Source organism: Oncorhynchus keta, chromosome 11 (genome assembly GCF_023373465.1).
Source record: "Oncorhynchus keta strain PuntledgeMale-10-30-2019 chromosome 11, Oket_V2, whole genome shotgun sequence".
In the NCBI taxonomy this organism is placed as follows: domain Eukaryota; kingdom Metazoa; phylum Chordata; class Actinopteri; order Salmoniformes; family Salmonidae; genus Oncorhynchus; species Oncorhynchus keta.
Window position 1 is genome coordinate 50,089,977 of NC_068431.1, and position 17,271 is coordinate 50,107,247.

The window sequence follows — 17,271 nt, forward strand, 5'->3', positions numbered from 1 at the left end:
TTTGTTCAGTATATAATGCATGACTTTTCTACAGATCAATATGCGTCACTTTGGCAGCATTCACACAAGCAGACAATTCAGATTTTTTTTTCACCCCAGTAATTGGTATTTAGACCAATCATATCAGATCTTTCACCTCAACATCTTTTTCCAAGAGCTGACCTGATCGGACAAAAGACCAATATGTGATAATAAGATCAGAATTGGGCTGCATGTGTAAACTCATCCAAATAAGTAAAATATAGGATACCTTCCCAATGACATTCTTTATTGTAGCCATGTGTGACAGGGCAAGGGGGTAACTGCCACTAACCAGGGGTTGCAGGCTCAGGATAAAAGTCCAATATGAAACGCTTTAATCCGCAGTAATAGTGCAAAGCAAAACCTTTCAGTAAACATGTCCCTCCATGCCCGTCAAAAAGTAGGCTAGCCAAAACAAACTGGTCGTGTCAAATGTAAATTTATTGAGTCTTACAAGTAACACAGAACAATGGGTCTTAATTTATCTAATATGTCAAAAAGGAAATGAAAACATTTCAGGCGATTATAATTTTTAGATTTCAAATAAATGGTTCTGCAATCAGCAACCTGTAGATTTCATTTTATGTAATGGACAAATAACGCTAAGCTACAGATTTACAGTATTTTCCCTGATTTCTATTAAAAGCTTCATCTTACATATCCTTTTCAGTCTCAATCCACATGAGCTCAAACAAGTCCCTTAGTAAAAAAATATGTTGTCAGGAGTTCCAATGTACAAAAGATTGAGAAGGGGGAGCTGGAGAACAATTGTTTAGTAGTATGTGGTTAGTGGCAATTTAGAACCTGAATTTAACAGATGAGTAAGGAAACTTTGATTCAAAACTGTGCAAGGTGTACCGTGGGCTGAGCGCACAATTTCTTTTTAGGAATACCTTCGAAATATTGAGTTACACCCTCTTTTGCTCTCAGAACAGCCCCCAATTAGTCGGGGCACGGACTCTATCTACAAAGTGTCGAAAGCGCTCTACAGGGATTCGGGCCCCCATGTTGACTCCAGTGCTTCCCACAGTTGTGTCAAGTTGGTTGGATGTCCTTTGGGTGGTGGACCACTCTTGATACGCACGGGAAACTGTAGAGCATGAAAAACCCAGCAGCCTTGTAGTTCTTGACACACTGGCTGTACTTGCGCCTGGCACCTACTACCATGCCCCTGTTCTAAGGCACTTCAAACGTTCACCCTCTGAATGGCACACAACCCATGCATTAATATTGTCAAGGCTTAAAAATACCCTTATTTAACCCATCTTCTCCCCATCACCTACACTGACTGAAGTGGATTTAACAAGTGACATCAATAAGGGATCACAGCATTCACCTGGATTCACCTGGTCAGTCTCAAGGAAAAAGCAAGTGTTCCTAATGTTTTGTACACAGTGTAGTCCGATTGTCAGACCTCAGTCAAAAGACCAATTAGTGGCACAAGATCAGAATTGCACTGCCTGTGTAAACGCAGCTTATGAAATCATAAAGGTATACTTCAGGATTTTGTCAATGAAGCCCTTTATCTACTTCCCCAGTCAGATGAACTCGTGGATACCATTTCTTATGCTTCTGCGTGCAGTTTGAAGGAAGTTGCTAACTGGTGTTTGTGCAATTGCTAACTAGCATTAGCGTGCTGACTGGAAATCTGTGGTAACTGCTGGCATGCTAGTAGATACCATAAATGTTCATTGTGCCAACGCTAGCTAGAATTGCCTCGAGAAACATACTAGATGCAGAGACATAAAACGGTATCCATGAGGTCATCTGACTCTGGGGAATTAGATAAAAGGGCTTCATTGCCAAAATCCCAAAGTATCCCTTTAAAAATAAACCACAAGATAACATTAAGGGTTCCCAATCAAGGTATGCAAATTGCAATTAGACAATTTAACCGGGCGATTAGGAAATGTAGAATAGACTTTGCAATGTAACTAGACATGGGAGGTATAATACTGAATGGTGTCCTCTCGGCATTCATATCTTCTAAGCCAATGCAGCTGTGGAATGTTCTCTCTAGGCCATGGTGTTGTAGGCCTGTAGATGTATTAGCTATGGGATAAGAGTGAGAGGGTTGGCCGTTGTGTTGCAGATTGGGGGGCGGAGGTAGGTGGATTTGAGCCGGTTAGTGGTGCATTGGTTACTCACCCAACATGCGTGGGACACAGTTGTCGATAGCCCTACCTCCCTCCGTTCAGCTGGCCTTTTGCATACCACTGCGTCCTTAGCCTTTCAAAGCACAGCTGGAACACCTCAGTTTTGAGAGTGAACGCACGTCTCGCTGGAAATACCTCAGAAAAATATGCCACAACACAAACATGCGCAACAACTCCGGCAAACCCCAGCCTGATCATCCTCAATTACAATACGATAGTTTCCTAAATCTGTTTGACTGCAGGTTATTTCAATCTGGAGGGACTACTTCAATGTTTATTGAATGACATATTAGTGGCTCATTTCAATTTGGCTGATTACTTCCTTTAAAAACATAAATAGAATGAAAAAAAAAAAAAAAAACCCTGACTACTGTAGATGGGTCATCTAATTCCCTTATGGAAAATGGCATCAGAAAGAGGCATGAAAAGGCTGGATGATTTCTAGTCACATCAAACCCAGATCAGGTGAGTCTGCAAAGGCTACATAGTGTAAGTGCCTGGTGGAGTTGACCCTTATAAGCCATACTAGGACTCCAATGAGGGGACATGGCCAGACATTTAGGCCCCTACGTCTGAACTGGGCGGCATGGGCTTCCAGCTCTCCCAGATCTCAAAGAAATAATAAGATGGAGTGCCTCGTTGTGCAGGAGTGGGGTCAATGAGGGGAAGTGTATGGTCGAAGTGCAGGCGTGGTCGGGGGCAGAGGGCTTTACCTTTGTGGGGACTGCGTCCACGGCATTGCGCGACTCTAATTCTCTTCCCCGTCACACGCAACATGGCATCCAGGGGCCCAGGAGCCATTTTAGCTGTAATAATTAGCGAGAAGGGAAAATGGCTGGAAGTGCAGTAAAAGTAACAAGGTCATGCACTACAGTTAACATCACAAAAAGCCATATATAACAAATCAATATTTTCCTAACAGAAATCAAAACTGATCCAGTAAGCAACTATAGTCTACAACGCTACAAATATATGTGATAATGACAGGACAGTTGAAGACCTTCCCAACACCCACAGTTGACATGAGATTTGTTGAGTGTTCTGAGGTACACTATATATACACACAAAAGTATGTGGACACCCAATCAAATTAGTGGATTCGACTATTTCAGCCACACAGCAATGAAATCTCCATAGACAAACATTGGCAGTAGAATGGCCTTACTGAAGAGCTCGGTGACTTTCAACGTGGAACCGTAATAGGATGCTACCTTTCCAACAAGTCAGTTTGTCAAATTTGTGCCCTGCTAGAGCTGCCCCAGTCAACTGTGGGTGCTGTTATTGTGAAGTGGAAACATTTAGGAACAACGCCATGAAGTGGTAAGCCCACAAGCTGACACAACAGAACCGCTGAGTGCTGAAGCGATGAAAAATTGTCTGTCATCGATTGCAACACTCGCTACAGAGTTCCAAACTTCAGCACAAGATCTGTTCGTCGGGAGCGTCATGAAATGGGTTTCTATGGCCGCACACAAGCCTAAGATAATCATGCGCAATGCCAAGCATTGGCTGGAGTGGTGTAAAGCTCGCCACCATTGGACTCTAGAGCAGTGGAAACATGTTCTCTGGAGAGATTAATCACACTTTAGCATCTTGCAGTCCGACGGGCGTACCTGGGTTTGGTGGATGCCAGAACGTTGCCTGCCCGAATGCATAGTACCAACTGTACATTTTGGTGGAGGAATAATGGTCGGGGGCATTTTTTAATGGTTCGGGCTAGGCCCCTTAGTTCCAGTGAAGGGAAATCTTAAGGCTACAGCAATCAATGACATTCTATATGATTCTATGCTTCCAACTTTGTGGCAACAGTTTGGGGAAGGCCCTTTCCTGTTTCAGCATGACAATGCCCCCATGCACAAAGCAAGGTCCATAGAGAAACGGTTAGTCGAGATAGGTGTAGAAGAACTTGACTACCCTGCACAGAGCCCTGACCTCAACCATCAAAAACCTTTCGGATTAATTGGAATGCCGACTGCAAGCCAGGCCTAATCGCCCAACATCACTAATGCGCTTGTGGCTGAATGGAAGCAAGTCCCTGCAGCAAATGTTCCAACATCTAGTGGAAAGCCTTCCCAGAAGAGTGAAGGCTGTTGCAGGAGCAAAGCAGGGACCAACTCCATATTAAATGCCCATCATTTTGGAACAAGATGTTCGACGAGCAGGTGTCCACACACTTTAGGTCATGTAGTGTAGGTGTAATGAAGTGGTAGAGCCCAGTTGAGACCGGTTCAAAATGATCGTCACAGTTCATAGAAAATTAAATAATCAAGAATGTAAGAGCAGCAACTTCTCGCCTTCTGTTTCTATTTAGACGTGCAAGGCTGAAACAATTAGTAAATCCTTTGAAAAAACATGGAAACGATTTTACAGCAAGTTTAATCGCATGTCTAATAATTAAGCCGATGGGGCTAACATTAATTTTTGAAAGATTACAGTTCGCATGGTGCTGCTTTGTTCTCCAACCAAATCACTCTCATTACTTAAGCTTGAGAAGTGTAACGTTTCATTAGGTACTGAATAATAGGAACAAATGTGTTTTCGCTCAAACCTGGGGAGCCTAATGGCTCCACATTCCATTTGAGACACTTCCTGAATTTGGTGGTCCAATTGAAGTAAACACGCTTACAGAATATGACTACCACGATCGCACAGGAAGTTCACTTCAACCAACAGAAAACAAAGAAAAAGAAAACCGTCAAAAGTTCGTCCCGTCAAACCACACAATGTACTGTGTGTGAGAAAAGCCCACTCGTTTTTGTCCTTTGGAGAAAAGAAGGTGAGGCCCAAAATGGCAGTTGAATTCCCTCAGATCCTGAAAGGCATGCTTGAAGGAAGCCCTCTGCATGCACCTGCCACATCTCAATTTTACGTTTAGACCAAGAGGTCAAACCAGTTAAAAGTCACTAGGATAGTATTCATGGTATAATACAAATAGAGGAAAGCATTCATGTATCACAGGCTGCAAATTAAAAAATAGTTCCCCAAGAAAATGTGAGTTTGAAGCTAGACTATCAGATACTAAAATGGTCTGCTTTGTTGACCTTTCTATCTGAGAGGTTTGATCAGATCTAACAGGTCATGTGAGACATGGGCAAGGACTACATTCCCCAGAGGCTGGCTGTGTGCAAGGAAAAGTGATCCCCCCTTCCCCGGTGCAGTAAAGCGCCCGAGTGTTTCTCCCAAAGCCCCAACACCCCACTTTATGGAGAGAAAGACTGATGACTGAGGTCTGTGTGTGTGTGTGTATTCCTGTGATTGTTATAAAAAGTGACTTATCAAAAACGCTTATATTGTTCCCCTAGATGGTTTACACATGCCCACACATTCATACATGCACTCACACCGGTCCTTATGTAAAGCTACTTTGCCCCTTGCTTTAAATATTTTTTTTAAACACAAGCGCTAAACCCTATAACCACTTTATTACCCAAATATCTACATATCTACGCTGGAACCTATTGGAACATTGACTTTCAATATTAAGTCTTTGATGAAGGCAATAAAAATAAAAACACATGGAATCTGGCCAATGGAAAAATACAAATTCTCATCTATATACGTGAACTAATGGTTAAATTTGGAAGAGCTAACGGTCACCTCGAGGATAGAGGCAAGGGCCTGCTAACAAAATGCATGGATTGATTTGGGCACTTCCTTTCCATGCTCTTACACACACACACACACACAAATGTATTTGACAAAATATTCCAGCTAGGCTTTTAACAAGGCACTCATCTGGTATGGATGAATATTCTTGCAAATTTGAGAATTTGTTTTGCTAAACTAAAATGTAGGGGATGAATAAGGATTACTTGTAGTTAAAGAGCACCCAGTACGCAACACAATCAAGAAGAGACTACCATAACGACTTCCCAATACAGATTACTGTTTTGTGGGGCAGCTTTCTTATCAAGACCAGGCCTACAATAAAGTCAAATTAACTAGTTAGAAATGTGTTCAGATACAAAAAGCTGCAGAACAGGGGACTTATAAATGGGTACTTTGCAGTGATGCACATTCGGACCAGAACTACTCTCACACACAACATTCAAAACCCACACACACACACACACACACACTGCAATCTAAAGGATTATCGGTAGGGGGGCTCTGGCATGTGGAGGTGGGAGTAGTCAGGGCGGCGGAGGAGGGGCTCCTTGTGTGATGAAGGTGGCTCATACGCTCTAGCTGGGGCATAGGTGGCAGGCCGTGGGGGCGGGGCCTCCGTCTGGGGCGGGGCCTGCACAGGCATCTGATGGGTGGGCATCGTGGGGGGCATCTGGGTCGGGGCTGGTGGTGGGTAGCCATACTGGTACTGTTGGTACTGTTGTTGGTACTGCTGGTACTGTTGGTACTGCTGGACCTGCTGATAGTACTCTGCATAGCATCTGAAGTTGAGAAAAATAACGCATTCAATATATCAAAACTGCCTCAAAAAGTGCAAATATCAAGGCATTTCTCAGAGGTGCATCACGTACCTGGCAATGGGGTCTCCGTCAGCAGCCGCAGGGTCCTCTGGTCGGCCGGGTGGCGTTGGGAGGAGGGCACGGCGTTTGGGGCGTGGCTGGGGAAAGGGCTGGGGCACGGGGTCAGGCAGCAGAGGGGCGGAACGCCGCACGGGGCTGCGGTCCCGGTCCCCTGACTTAGTCCCCGCCTGCTGCTCAGCTAGAACCTGCTGGCCCTGCTGGAAGAAGCGGGCCCGTGCTGCCTCAAATATGGCCTGGGCAGTGGGGTCTGCACCCCCCGTGGAGCCATAGGCGGAGCTACCGTTGTAGAAAGCAGAGGCCCCGCCGTAGGCCGGGTTTCCAGCTGCCTGGGATGACAATGCCTCCCCAGCTGCGCCGTCGTACTGGTTACTGTAACCTGCTGCGTCCGGTGTCGCTGAACTCTGATAGGCGGAGGCCTGGTTGGCTATAGAGTCGTATACCTGATCCGCTACAGAGCCGTACACCTGGCTGGCGAGGGCACCGTAGACCGCAGGGCTCACTGGAGTACCATCTGTGGCGCTGGCTGCCGTCATGCCCTTTAGCGCAGCGTAGGTGGGATCAAAGCTTGTTGTGTTGTAGACAGAGTTGTGCAAGCTCTGCTGCACCTGAAGAGGCAGACCTGCAGCTGCAGCAACGGCAGCAGCCAGTACAGCAGCCTGACTCTGGTGATGCTCCATATGAGGGTTGATGGAGGGGCTTTCAGTGGCATAGTGACTCATAACAGGGACCTTGGCTGTAGTCGTGGTGGGTTTACTGGGCTGCACATTGGAGAGCTCCACAGAGAGGGGTCGGCCTTTGAAGGTGGTACCATGGAGGGCCTCGATAGCCTGCAGCGCATCCTCCTTCCGCTCCATGTGCACAAAGGCATAGCCCGCCGAGGAAGAGAGCCTCGCTGTAAACAAGCACAGGAGGACAACACAGCAAGCTAATGAATTTAACCACCAAACTGTTTCCACTCAACTATTTTTATGAGAGGAAGTATCTGTTGGATTAATAAAAAATAAAAAACTCCCAATAAGCCTGACAGAAACAGCTAAAAAAAATGTGTTTCTTTTGAACCTTTAGGCTACCTGGTGCCCAAATTGTCTGCACACTTTCCTAAATGTTTACAAAACAAAATACATGCAACAATTTTGTGTGTGTGTGGGGGGGGACTAAAATATAATGCGTGTGACAAACGTTGGTGGATATATATTATTTTACCAATTGTTTGTATAATAATCATAGCTAAGTAAACTTCCATTTGCGCGATGCTATGTTGCGTGGCCCTCCTACGAGGTGAAAAAGCATTACAGACAAAATAAGTGATGAACTTCACAGCGTGGTTCCATTAAATATCTTAATTTGAAAGCTGGTAATATGATGATCGGTGCTTGGCTGCCAATTACATCGAGATACTCTTGACAAATTGACCAATAAAAATAATCCTGCTCTTGTCCATAATCTGTTCATGTACCCTCTGAACTTTACCCGTGAGAGCACGTGCCAAGACCAGTGGGCAAATTGGTTGATTAACGCAAAACCATCAGAGTTAAAAATGGGCTGGCGACACATAGAACTACGTTTTTTTATTTGGCAAATTAAGTTATACAACAGTGCTTTTTATGTGCAGTCAATACGCACAGCTTTTTATCCACAACAAGCCAGTCTGATGGAAACAGCTCTGCCATGAAAACTGGAATATTTTTTTGTGCGAATATTAGATTTGCTTAAATCTTTTGACGTGCCTCCAGAGTGGCGCATTGGTCTAAGGCACTGCATCGCTGTGCCACTAGAGATTCTGGGTTCGAGTCCAGGCCGGGCAGGGTTAGGCCGGGCAGGGTTGTCCTTGTCCCATCGTGCACTAGCGACTCCTGTGGCGGGCCGGGCACAGTGCACACTGACACAGTCACCAGGTGCTTCCTCCGACACATTGGTGCGGCTGGCTTCCGGGTTAAGTGGGCACTGAGTCAAGAAGCAGTGAGGCTTGGTTGGGTTTCGGAGGACGCAAGGCTCTCAAACATCACCCCTCCCGAGTCCATATGGGAGTTGCAGCAAAGAGAAGACAATTGGATACCACGAAATTGGGGAGAAAAAGGGGTAAAAGTAACAAAAAAACAACAAAAAAACATTTTGACAAGTGGATGGTGACCTAGCTACAAACAAGAACATTTAGTCTATTTACTAAATTGAAGTTTTGCTGTATGTAGACAAAGTAAATGCATGAAAAGGCGTGGGGAAACGACATGGCTCACCTTTGACCTTATCACACTCCAGAACTTTCCCAAAGGTCTGAAAGAGCTCTTGTAGGTCCTCAGCAGAACACATGGCACTAAGGTTCCCAACAAACACCTTGGTGGAGTTCAGGGGCCGCCCGCGGGACTCTTCAACCACTAGGTTGCGGCCTCGGAACTCCCGTCCATTCAGTTCTCTTATGGCTCGATCAGCAGCACCATCTCCCTGAAGGTGGATGAAGGCAAACTGCCTGAGTAAACTACAGGTGACCACCTGTCCGTATGGCCCAAAGAGCTGTGTCAGGTCCTCCTGAGAGGTGTCCAAAGCCAGGTTCCCCACAAAGAGCTTTATAGCATTGTTCTTATCTGTCGACTCCATGGCTGGGCACACCTGGGGAAAGAACAGGAGGGTGTCACTGACCTAGCTAAGTTAGTTTATCTTTCAGCTGGTGGCGTCACTACAGACACCCTGGTTCGAATCCAGGCTGTATCACAACCGGGCATGATTGGGAGTCCCGTAGGGCAGCGCACAATTGGCCCAGGGTTTGGCCGGTGTAGGCAGTCATCGTAAATAAGAATTTGTTCTTAAAATTATATATATTTTTTTTAAATGACAGAACTGAAAAGGGAAGTGTACTCTATAGGCAAATAATGAATATAGTAGTTTAATCGAAATTGACGTGTAATTAACAATATTTTTAAAACATGAAGCTAAACTAATCCATGGTCAAACCTGCTGGCAATGATTCAGTTAATTGGCTAATATTTGCAAAGCTTGCTAGCTAGCATTTGCAATGCTAAGTTAGCCAACTAGTTACTGTTAGTCCCCCCCCCTTATCGAGTCGAGGTGGCATCAATTCGGAGATGCTTGGCAAAAACAGATCGGGAAACATGAGATGGTCATAGAATCCCCCGAAACTGCTGTATATTACAAAACCTAAATTAGCCGAGGTCACAAGATAAATCTAGGCACGCTAGCGAAAATGATCAAATCGGCGCGGATTGGAGTTAGCAACAGTAGCTAACCAAGTTAGCTTGCTGGCTAGCTAAGCTAGCAATCTTGCGTCGCGTTGCGTTTTCATAAGCGGTTAAATATATTTGCAACAATTTAGAGCATACTGTACATTTTAACACCCCATTGTGTATTCATAACAATTGCCGAGTTCAACAAAAAAAATAACAATAGTTTAACTCAAACCAACAAAAAAATAGCGAAGCACACTGCGCTTCCATCTTACCTAACGCGGTGCAATATTTTCAATGACCACATCCGGTTCCGATCTTTGAGCGAGTGACGTGTAATAGTTCCTACAACAGACTGGAGCAGAACCCGTGATTTTAATTCTGCACAAGGCTGGCTACAATATTTTTGCTACAAAATTGTTTGAGTGGCGTGTACAACAAATAGGCTACCACTTAGTGTTTCAACCATTTAGGTCCTTCTTATTGTTGCATTTAACATGTCGGTCTATCTATGTCTCCGTTGCAAAATCTGTGTGCCAAATGAAACGGACATTTGTTCTGTAAAATATTGACCTGTTTCCTGACTGCTGCATACATTTGTTTACAATGGTGATGATGACCACTCCAAAGCTTAGAAATCATTTATGCAGATTAATTATATAACTCTCTTTCACAAAGGACAGAATAAACAATAGATTTGAATTGTGTTTTAGTGGCGATTCTCCCGTTGACAATACTGTATTCAGGAGACGTTTCACAAGGTGGTTACGGGCGCATGCGTATTTAGCCGTGGTCCCAGCCAGGTTTGTTTCTCTCCAAACTGTGAATAGAACATATAAGGAAGACAGAGCAGAGGAATGCGAGGAACTTCTGAATCACAGCGACACAGAGAGATCTCTGCCTAGACAGTCCAGACAGCGCCAACATGGCATGTCAATAGATATCGGTCTATTACAGTTGTCTATTAGACGTTTCTGTGGCATTTGGACATCCAGGGATTAAGTGGAATTTACAATAGGATATTCAGCATAACCTCTCACACGACAGGGGATCGGAAAGATTAAGGTACATTTTGTCATGTCGCCATTTATTTTAAAGTGTAAAATAAGAAACAGTTGAATCTTTGTTTGATTACTGAAATCACGAGACCTGGCACCGATTAACTGAAGGTATGTAAAAAAGAGTACATATCACAGAAGTTAGACTTTTACAGAGTTACCTCTTACAGAGTTACAGAACGTGTCAATAAATACAACGTGTGGAGTACGTTGGAGGCCAATACCATGTCCACAAATATGATGGTGTAATTGTATTATTATCATAAAAAAAAGATACAAAATCAAAATGTTCTATTTACTGAAATAACCTTTGATTTCCTGGTCTGTTATTACAATATAGTCGACGGTTAATTATGCCTATATTTTTCACCTGTGGTTCCTCAACATAAAAAACGGTATAACTCCAGTAATAAACCAATAATAAAAATGCTTGTTTGGTATTACAACTTTATGTAGTTCTGGTGATATATTCAGGTCCTGTCAGGTCACAGTTGTTTTATTGTCAGTATTACAATAGTCTCATGAGGTTCAAAAGTGGGCTCTGGTATAGGCTATTCATTCTGGACATTTTGTTGCATTATTATGAATTCAAATTGAAGATACTGCCTTACATTTTAGACTTGCACCTCTCAGTTGTTTCAAAGTTAGATTTGCATTTTCGCACAAGACTCAGTAGGTTTGGAGTGTTTTCAGTGCCTGTCTCTACCACCTCACCAAGTCTAGACTTGCCAAACTTCTAGCGGGAAGTTGGGCAGCCAGCTTCACCACCCCTTCTCTCAAATATTGTGTTGGACTCAGGACTGTCTTATACAACAGCAGCAAATCCCTGGAGGGAAGTTGGAGGAATAGACATCCTGTCATTTCCCATAATAACAGCCTGTGCATATAAACCACCTCTGTTAAAATATAGCCGCACCTTCTCACATATTCAAAGGGTTTAACAAGCGAACACAAAATGATACTTCAGTCCTAGCAAGTTCACTGTTGATGGTAGGATCCTTAGGATATGCACACGTTACAACACCCTCGCAATTGTGGTGAGTCTTACTCTGATGACATACACCTTCCAGATTACTCTGAGGAAGGAATAGGGTGTGGGAGTTTCCCAAAATTATGGAGAAGTAGTGGTCAGCACGGAACACGGGGCACGTCATGACATGATGCCTGCTAGTGGCACCAGAAGGGAACAGGAAGAGTGCTGGTTCCGAAGCATTGGTATGATGAAGAGCAGAATGGGAAGCATCATTGTGGCAACTTGTCCTTAAAGCCTAACCACATAACTGCATGATGCATAGATACCATACAGTACCTGTTTGTGCATGCTGTACACTCTGTTCCACAGATGCAGGAGGACCCGGTGTATGATTTCCCTGAGCCGGTCGGGGAGCTGGTAGGAGAGAGGCGGGCTTGTCCTCAGCGTGGCTCCCTGAAGAACATCAGTGTGCTGGACCGTCTGCTTCTCACACACCCCGTCTGGCTGCAGCTGTCCATCAACTCTGCCACCGCTCTGCACATCCTACAGCGGGAGCCGCCTGGGGTGAGACACATGCACGCACGCACACCGCACTGATGCGCACACACACAAAACACAACCTAAGTGTGTATATCTCTGCCTTTCTGTAGACCTTTCTGGTGCGCAAGTCCAACACCTCGCAGAGGAAAGTGCTGTGTGTCAGGCTTGCAGACGACAGCGTTCCCTCCTTTGTCAAACAATTTGTCCTCCGCGAAGTGGACTCCAGTGAGTGATGAAAGACCAAGGCAGGGATGTATTATCTACAGCCTGTTGATATGAATAACAAGGGCTTTTAACTAATGACCTTGTTCTTGCTCCTCCGTCTCCCTTCCATTCACAGCCTTCTCTTTGGAGAAAGCGGCTATCGGTTTCCCTGACCTCTTCCGGCTCATTGCCTTCTACTGTGTTAGCCGGTATGGGCCTTTTACTTGGCTTCACAGTTCAAAAGGCACTTGCACATCTGAGCTCTCTTTGTTGCAGGTGCATGGTAACAGTTGAATAAGATGAGAAAAAAAAAAGAAGAAACCCGCACACTGCTGTTTCCCGATGGCCTTCATGGCCGATACGTAAAGCTAAATAAAGAGCAGTGATTCTTGGCTTCACTGTAGAATGGGTTCAGGGCTTTTAGACAACTAATGTCAACCAGTGTTATCCATCTAGACTGCATTATCTCTCATTATTGGTCCAAATCATATCCTACTAGAATTAGACCTGTTTATAAAACCCATGTGCTGTCTATTTCAGGGATGTGTTGCCCTTCCCACTGGAGCTCCCTGAGGCCATAGTCAAGGCTTCATCCCACAAACAGCTGGAGTCTATTTCACACATGGGCGTGGGTAGGTACCACAGAGTGGCTCAGAGGTCTGATCAACCAAGATGTTGGCAATCGTTGTAATGCTAGCTGCCATTGTGTACCGTACACAACTCGTCAAGGATAGCGTTGAGGAAGTATGCCGACACAGTTTTGCTTATTTTTCATTCAGAGTTCTGGAGTTCCCAGCTGAACTTCAGAGGTCCACGCAATGGGCCCCCACCAGTCGAGGCGGCACCGCTGCCCCCCAGCCCCACCCCTGAGGACTGTGCCACGCCCCAGGAGAGCCCCACCCTGTTCCAGGAGTTCTGCCCCATCCAAACACGCAGCCCCCGGGAGCTGAACTGTGGGGCAGCAGGCCAAGGGGCTCTCTGTTTCATCAACCCACTCTTCCTGCAATCCCATCCTGCACTGCACAAACGCCACCAGTTCAAGCGCAGCCTCAAGGTGCGTGTCTCGACTGAGAACTCTAGCCCTTTGTCCCCACCAGTTGCCCCTCCCCCTCCCCCACCTCTGCTGGCCAAGAAAAATATTAAGAGCAAGAAGGTCCAGCGGGCCAGTGGAGCAGTAGAAGCCAGAGTGGAGGGTGAGGGAGGGACAGCACCCGTCCAGGAGGACTCAGACTATTTGCAGCCATGCTTGGTTCTTCCAGTTCTTCCGCAGAAGACCAGGGTCACACCCACACTGTCTCCCACTGCAGAGGAGGACTACCATGTGCCCTTAGGTCTGCTGCAGGGACTGGCCCAGGAAAAAGGAGGTGAGGAGGAGGAGGGTCTCCTGCTGGAGCAGAGGCATGCTCCCTCCCTGAGTGAGCTGGACAGCAGCAGTTCCCTCAGCAGCCTGGAGGAGGCAGAGGAGAGCTCAGAGCGAATTCCCCTCACCAGGGGCACCAGTAACCCCTCACCCCCATGCACCTTGCCCCCACGCCAGCCCGTCTCAGTCCTGCGCAAGCTGAGTGCAGTCTTTGTGTCCTTCTTCGTGCCAGAGAAGCGTGTGGCGAGGCTGGTGGAGGACCTGTCCCGTGACAGGAGGATTGCGTTTGGTGTCCTGGTGCAGGATTTCCTCAGGCAGCAGCGGGAGGCGATCAAGCCTCAGTGCCAGAGATCTAGCGTAGAGCTACTGCAGGGCATTCGCTTCTTCCTCTCCCAGGCCAAGACCTTCCTGCTGGACTGTGGAGACCTAGAACCCCCAATTGAGACCATGGTGCCTGATGATGAGAAAGGTACAGCAACATTGATCCCCAATGCAAACAGCAGGCATAAGTCAAATAAACAGTAAAAATATGCTCAGTAATTTTAAATAGAACTATTGCTATCATGTTTCCCTCTACAGGTAATGACATGTGACCTCATGAATGTGTGTTTGTGTGCAGACCTGGTGCTGGAGAAAGCCATGTTCCGCTGTGTGCTGAAACCTCTGAAGGGACAGATAGACAGGACACTGCAAACTCTGCATGAGCGAGACGGTTCCACCCAGAGCATGGCAGAGAGCCTGGCTGTGGCCAGGGGAAAGACCCCGTTGGAGTGTTTTGGAGTGCGGGTGGGAGTGCCGGATGCTGCCGGTGTGGAGAAGGTGCGGCAGAAGTTAGCTCTCATGAGGCGGGCTTACTCGCCCATTGACAAGGTTGTGCTGCTACTGCAGGTCTGCAAGCTCATCTATAAAGCCATGACGGACAATTCAGGTGAGGGCTTTTTATGAGAGAACATGGTAAAGAAATAAACCTTACAGAACTAACAGCTGCTATCCCTTCCATTCGTGGTAAAGTTGTCTTGCCTCCATGAGCAGGCAAAGAATTTGGTGCAGATGACTTCCTACCAGCCCTGTCCTATGTCATTGTCCAGTGTAACATGCCAGAGCTGTCTGTGGAGGTGGAGTACATGATGGAGCTGCTGGAGTCATCGTGGCTGACAGGGGAGGGTAAGGCTGACAGAAAACGATCAAACCGTTAACCACAACTACCGTTCCAGTCAAAAGTTTGGACACACCTACTCATTCCAGAGTTTTTCTCAATTTTTTAAAACTACTTTCTATATTGTAGAATAATAGTGAAGACATCAAAACTATGAAATAACCCATGTAATCAGGGAAAGGGGATACCTAGTCAGTTGTACAACTTAATGCGTTCAACTGAAATGTGTCTTCTGCATTTAACCCAACCCAGAGAGGTGCGGGGGGCTGCCATAATTGACATCCACGTCTTCGGCGCCCGGGGAACAGTGGGTTAACTCAAATCAAATCAAATTTATTTATATAGCCCTTCGTACATCAGCTGATATCTCAAAGTGCTGTATAGTGCTTAACTGCCTTGCTCAGGGGCAGAACAACAGATTTTTACCTTGTCAGCTCAGGGATTCAATACAGCAACCTTTCAGTTACTGGCCCAATGCTCTAACCACACATAGGAACCAAAAAAAAGTTTAACAAATAAAATATATTTTATTCTTCAAAGTACCCACCCTTTGCCTTGATGACAGCTTTGCACACACTTGGCATTCTCTCAACCAGCTTCATGAGGTAGTCACCTGGAATACATTTCAATTAACAGGTGTGCCTTGTTCATTTGTGGAATTTCTTTCCTTCTTAATGTGTTTGATCCAAGCAGTTGTGTTGTGGTATACAGAAGATAACCCTATTTGGTAAAAGACCAAGTCCATATTATGGCAAGAACAGCTCAAATAAGCAAAGAGAAATGACAGTCCATCATGAATTTAAGACATGAATGTCAGTCAATCCAGAAAATTTCAAGAACTTTGAAAGTTTCAAGTGCTATGATGAAACAGGCTCTCATGAGAACCGCCACAAGAAAAGAAGACTCTTAAGTTCATTTGAGTTACCAGCCTCAGATATTGCAGCCCAAATAAATGCTTCACAGAGTTCAAGTAACAGATACATCTCAACATCAACTGTTCAGAGGAGACTGCGTGAATCATGCCTTCACAGTCCATTTACTACAAATAACCACTGCTAAAGGACACCAATAATAAGAAGAGACGTGCTTGGGCCAAGAAACACAAGCAATGGACTTTAGACCTGATATCTGTCATTTGGTCTGAGTCCAAATTTGGAATTTTTGGTTCCAACCGCCGTGTCTTTGTGAGACGCAAAGTAGGTGAACAGATGATCTCCGCATCTGTGGTTCCCACCGTGAAGCATGGGGGTGCTTTGCTGGTGACACTGTCTGGGATTTAATTAGAATTTAAGGCACACTTAGCCAGCATGGCTACCACAGCATTTTGCAGTGATACGACATCTCATCTGGTTTGTGCTTAGTGGGACTACCATTTGTTTTTCAACAGGACAATGACCCAACACATCTCCAGGCTGTGAAAGGGCTATTTGACCAAGGAGATTGATGGAGTGCTGCATCAGATGACCTGGCCTCCAAAATCACCCGACCTCAAACCCAATTGTGATAGTTTGTGCTCAGCATATGTGGGAACTCCTTCAAGACTTGGAAAAGCATTCACTTGGTTGAGAGAATGCCAAGTGTGCAGAGCTGTTATCAAGGCAACGGGTGGCTAATTTGAAGAATCTAAAATATAAACAAATCAAAATATATTTTAACACTTTTTTGGTTAATACATGATTCCATATGTGACATTTCATAGTTTTGATGTCTTCAGGATTATTCTATAATGTTGAAAATAGTAAAAATAAAGAAAAACCATTGAATGAGTAGGTAGGTGTGTCCAAACTTGACTGGTTCTGTATATACACAAGTATTTACGCTTTAAATGTGAAATATTTCAAACAGTATATGATGCCAAATAGCCATCATAATCCAGTGTTGCAATGTTTGTACTAGGTGGGTACTACCTGACCAGTGTGTATGCCAGCCTGTGCCTGATCCAGAGCCAGCCTGAAGAAATGCCCTCTAGCGGGCTGACCCAGGGGGCCAGAGACTCCCTGAAAGACTGGAGCCGGCGCCGGAGCAGCCAGGCTCTGAGCCAGAAAAAAATACAACAGCAACTGGTACGACTCAAATGATTTATTAGCACCAATGCTGTATAGAATTACACACCTACCACTAAATAGAAACCAACACATAC

At 45.3% G+C, this 17,271-nt stretch overlaps 2 protein-coding genes across 5 annotated transcripts in view; one reads left to right on the forward strand and one right to left on the reverse strand.

Annotated features, from left to right (window-relative positions):
• Positions 1–17,271, forward strand: part of LOC118390503 (ras and Rab interactor 2-like) — a 29,895-nt gene that overhangs the window by 11,758 nt on the left and 866 nt on the right. Inside the window, exons 1-9 of one of the 3 annotated variants that reach the window (XM_035781131.2) lie at positions 10,569–11,009; positions 12,241–12,435; positions 12,522–12,636; positions 12,752–12,824; positions 13,156–13,247; positions 13,395–14,444; positions 14,595–14,903; positions 15,008–15,139; positions 17,028–17,194. In XM_035781131.2, the coding sequence (XP_035637024.1) occupies positions 12,241–12,435; positions 12,522–12,636; positions 12,752–12,824; positions 13,156–13,247; positions 13,395–14,444; positions 14,595–14,903; positions 15,008–15,139; positions 17,028–17,194 (2,133 nt within the window). In that variant the 5' untranslated portion in view covers positions 10,569–11,009. Of the gene's footprint in view, positions 1–10,568; positions 11,010–12,240; positions 12,436–12,521; positions 12,637–12,751; positions 12,825–13,155; positions 13,248–13,394; positions 14,445–14,594; positions 14,904–15,007; positions 15,140–17,027; positions 17,195–17,271 lie in introns of those variants that run through there. The other 2 variants (XM_035781130.2, XM_035781132.1) reach the window with 2 other exon arrangements.
• Positions 5,323–10,202, reverse strand: LOC118390506 (RNA-binding protein 4-like). Of its 2 annotated transcripts, none has more exons than XM_035781138.2 (4): positions 10,116–10,202; positions 8,899–9,268; positions 6,656–7,556; positions 5,323–6,565 (listed from the first exon to the last, which is right to left on the reverse strand). In XM_035781138.2, the coding sequence occupies exons 2-4, from the start codon at positions 9,254–9,256 to the stop codon at positions 6,271–6,273; spliced, it is 1,554 nt and encodes a 517-aa protein (XP_035637031.1). In that variant the 5' UTR covers positions 9,257–9,268; positions 10,116–10,202; the 3' UTR covers positions 5,323–6,270. The 2 variants fall into 2 exon arrangements, with proteins under 2 accessions (XP_035637031.1, XP_035637032.1); XM_035781139.2 differs by lacking the exon at positions 10,116–10,202 and adding an exon at positions 10,002–10,113.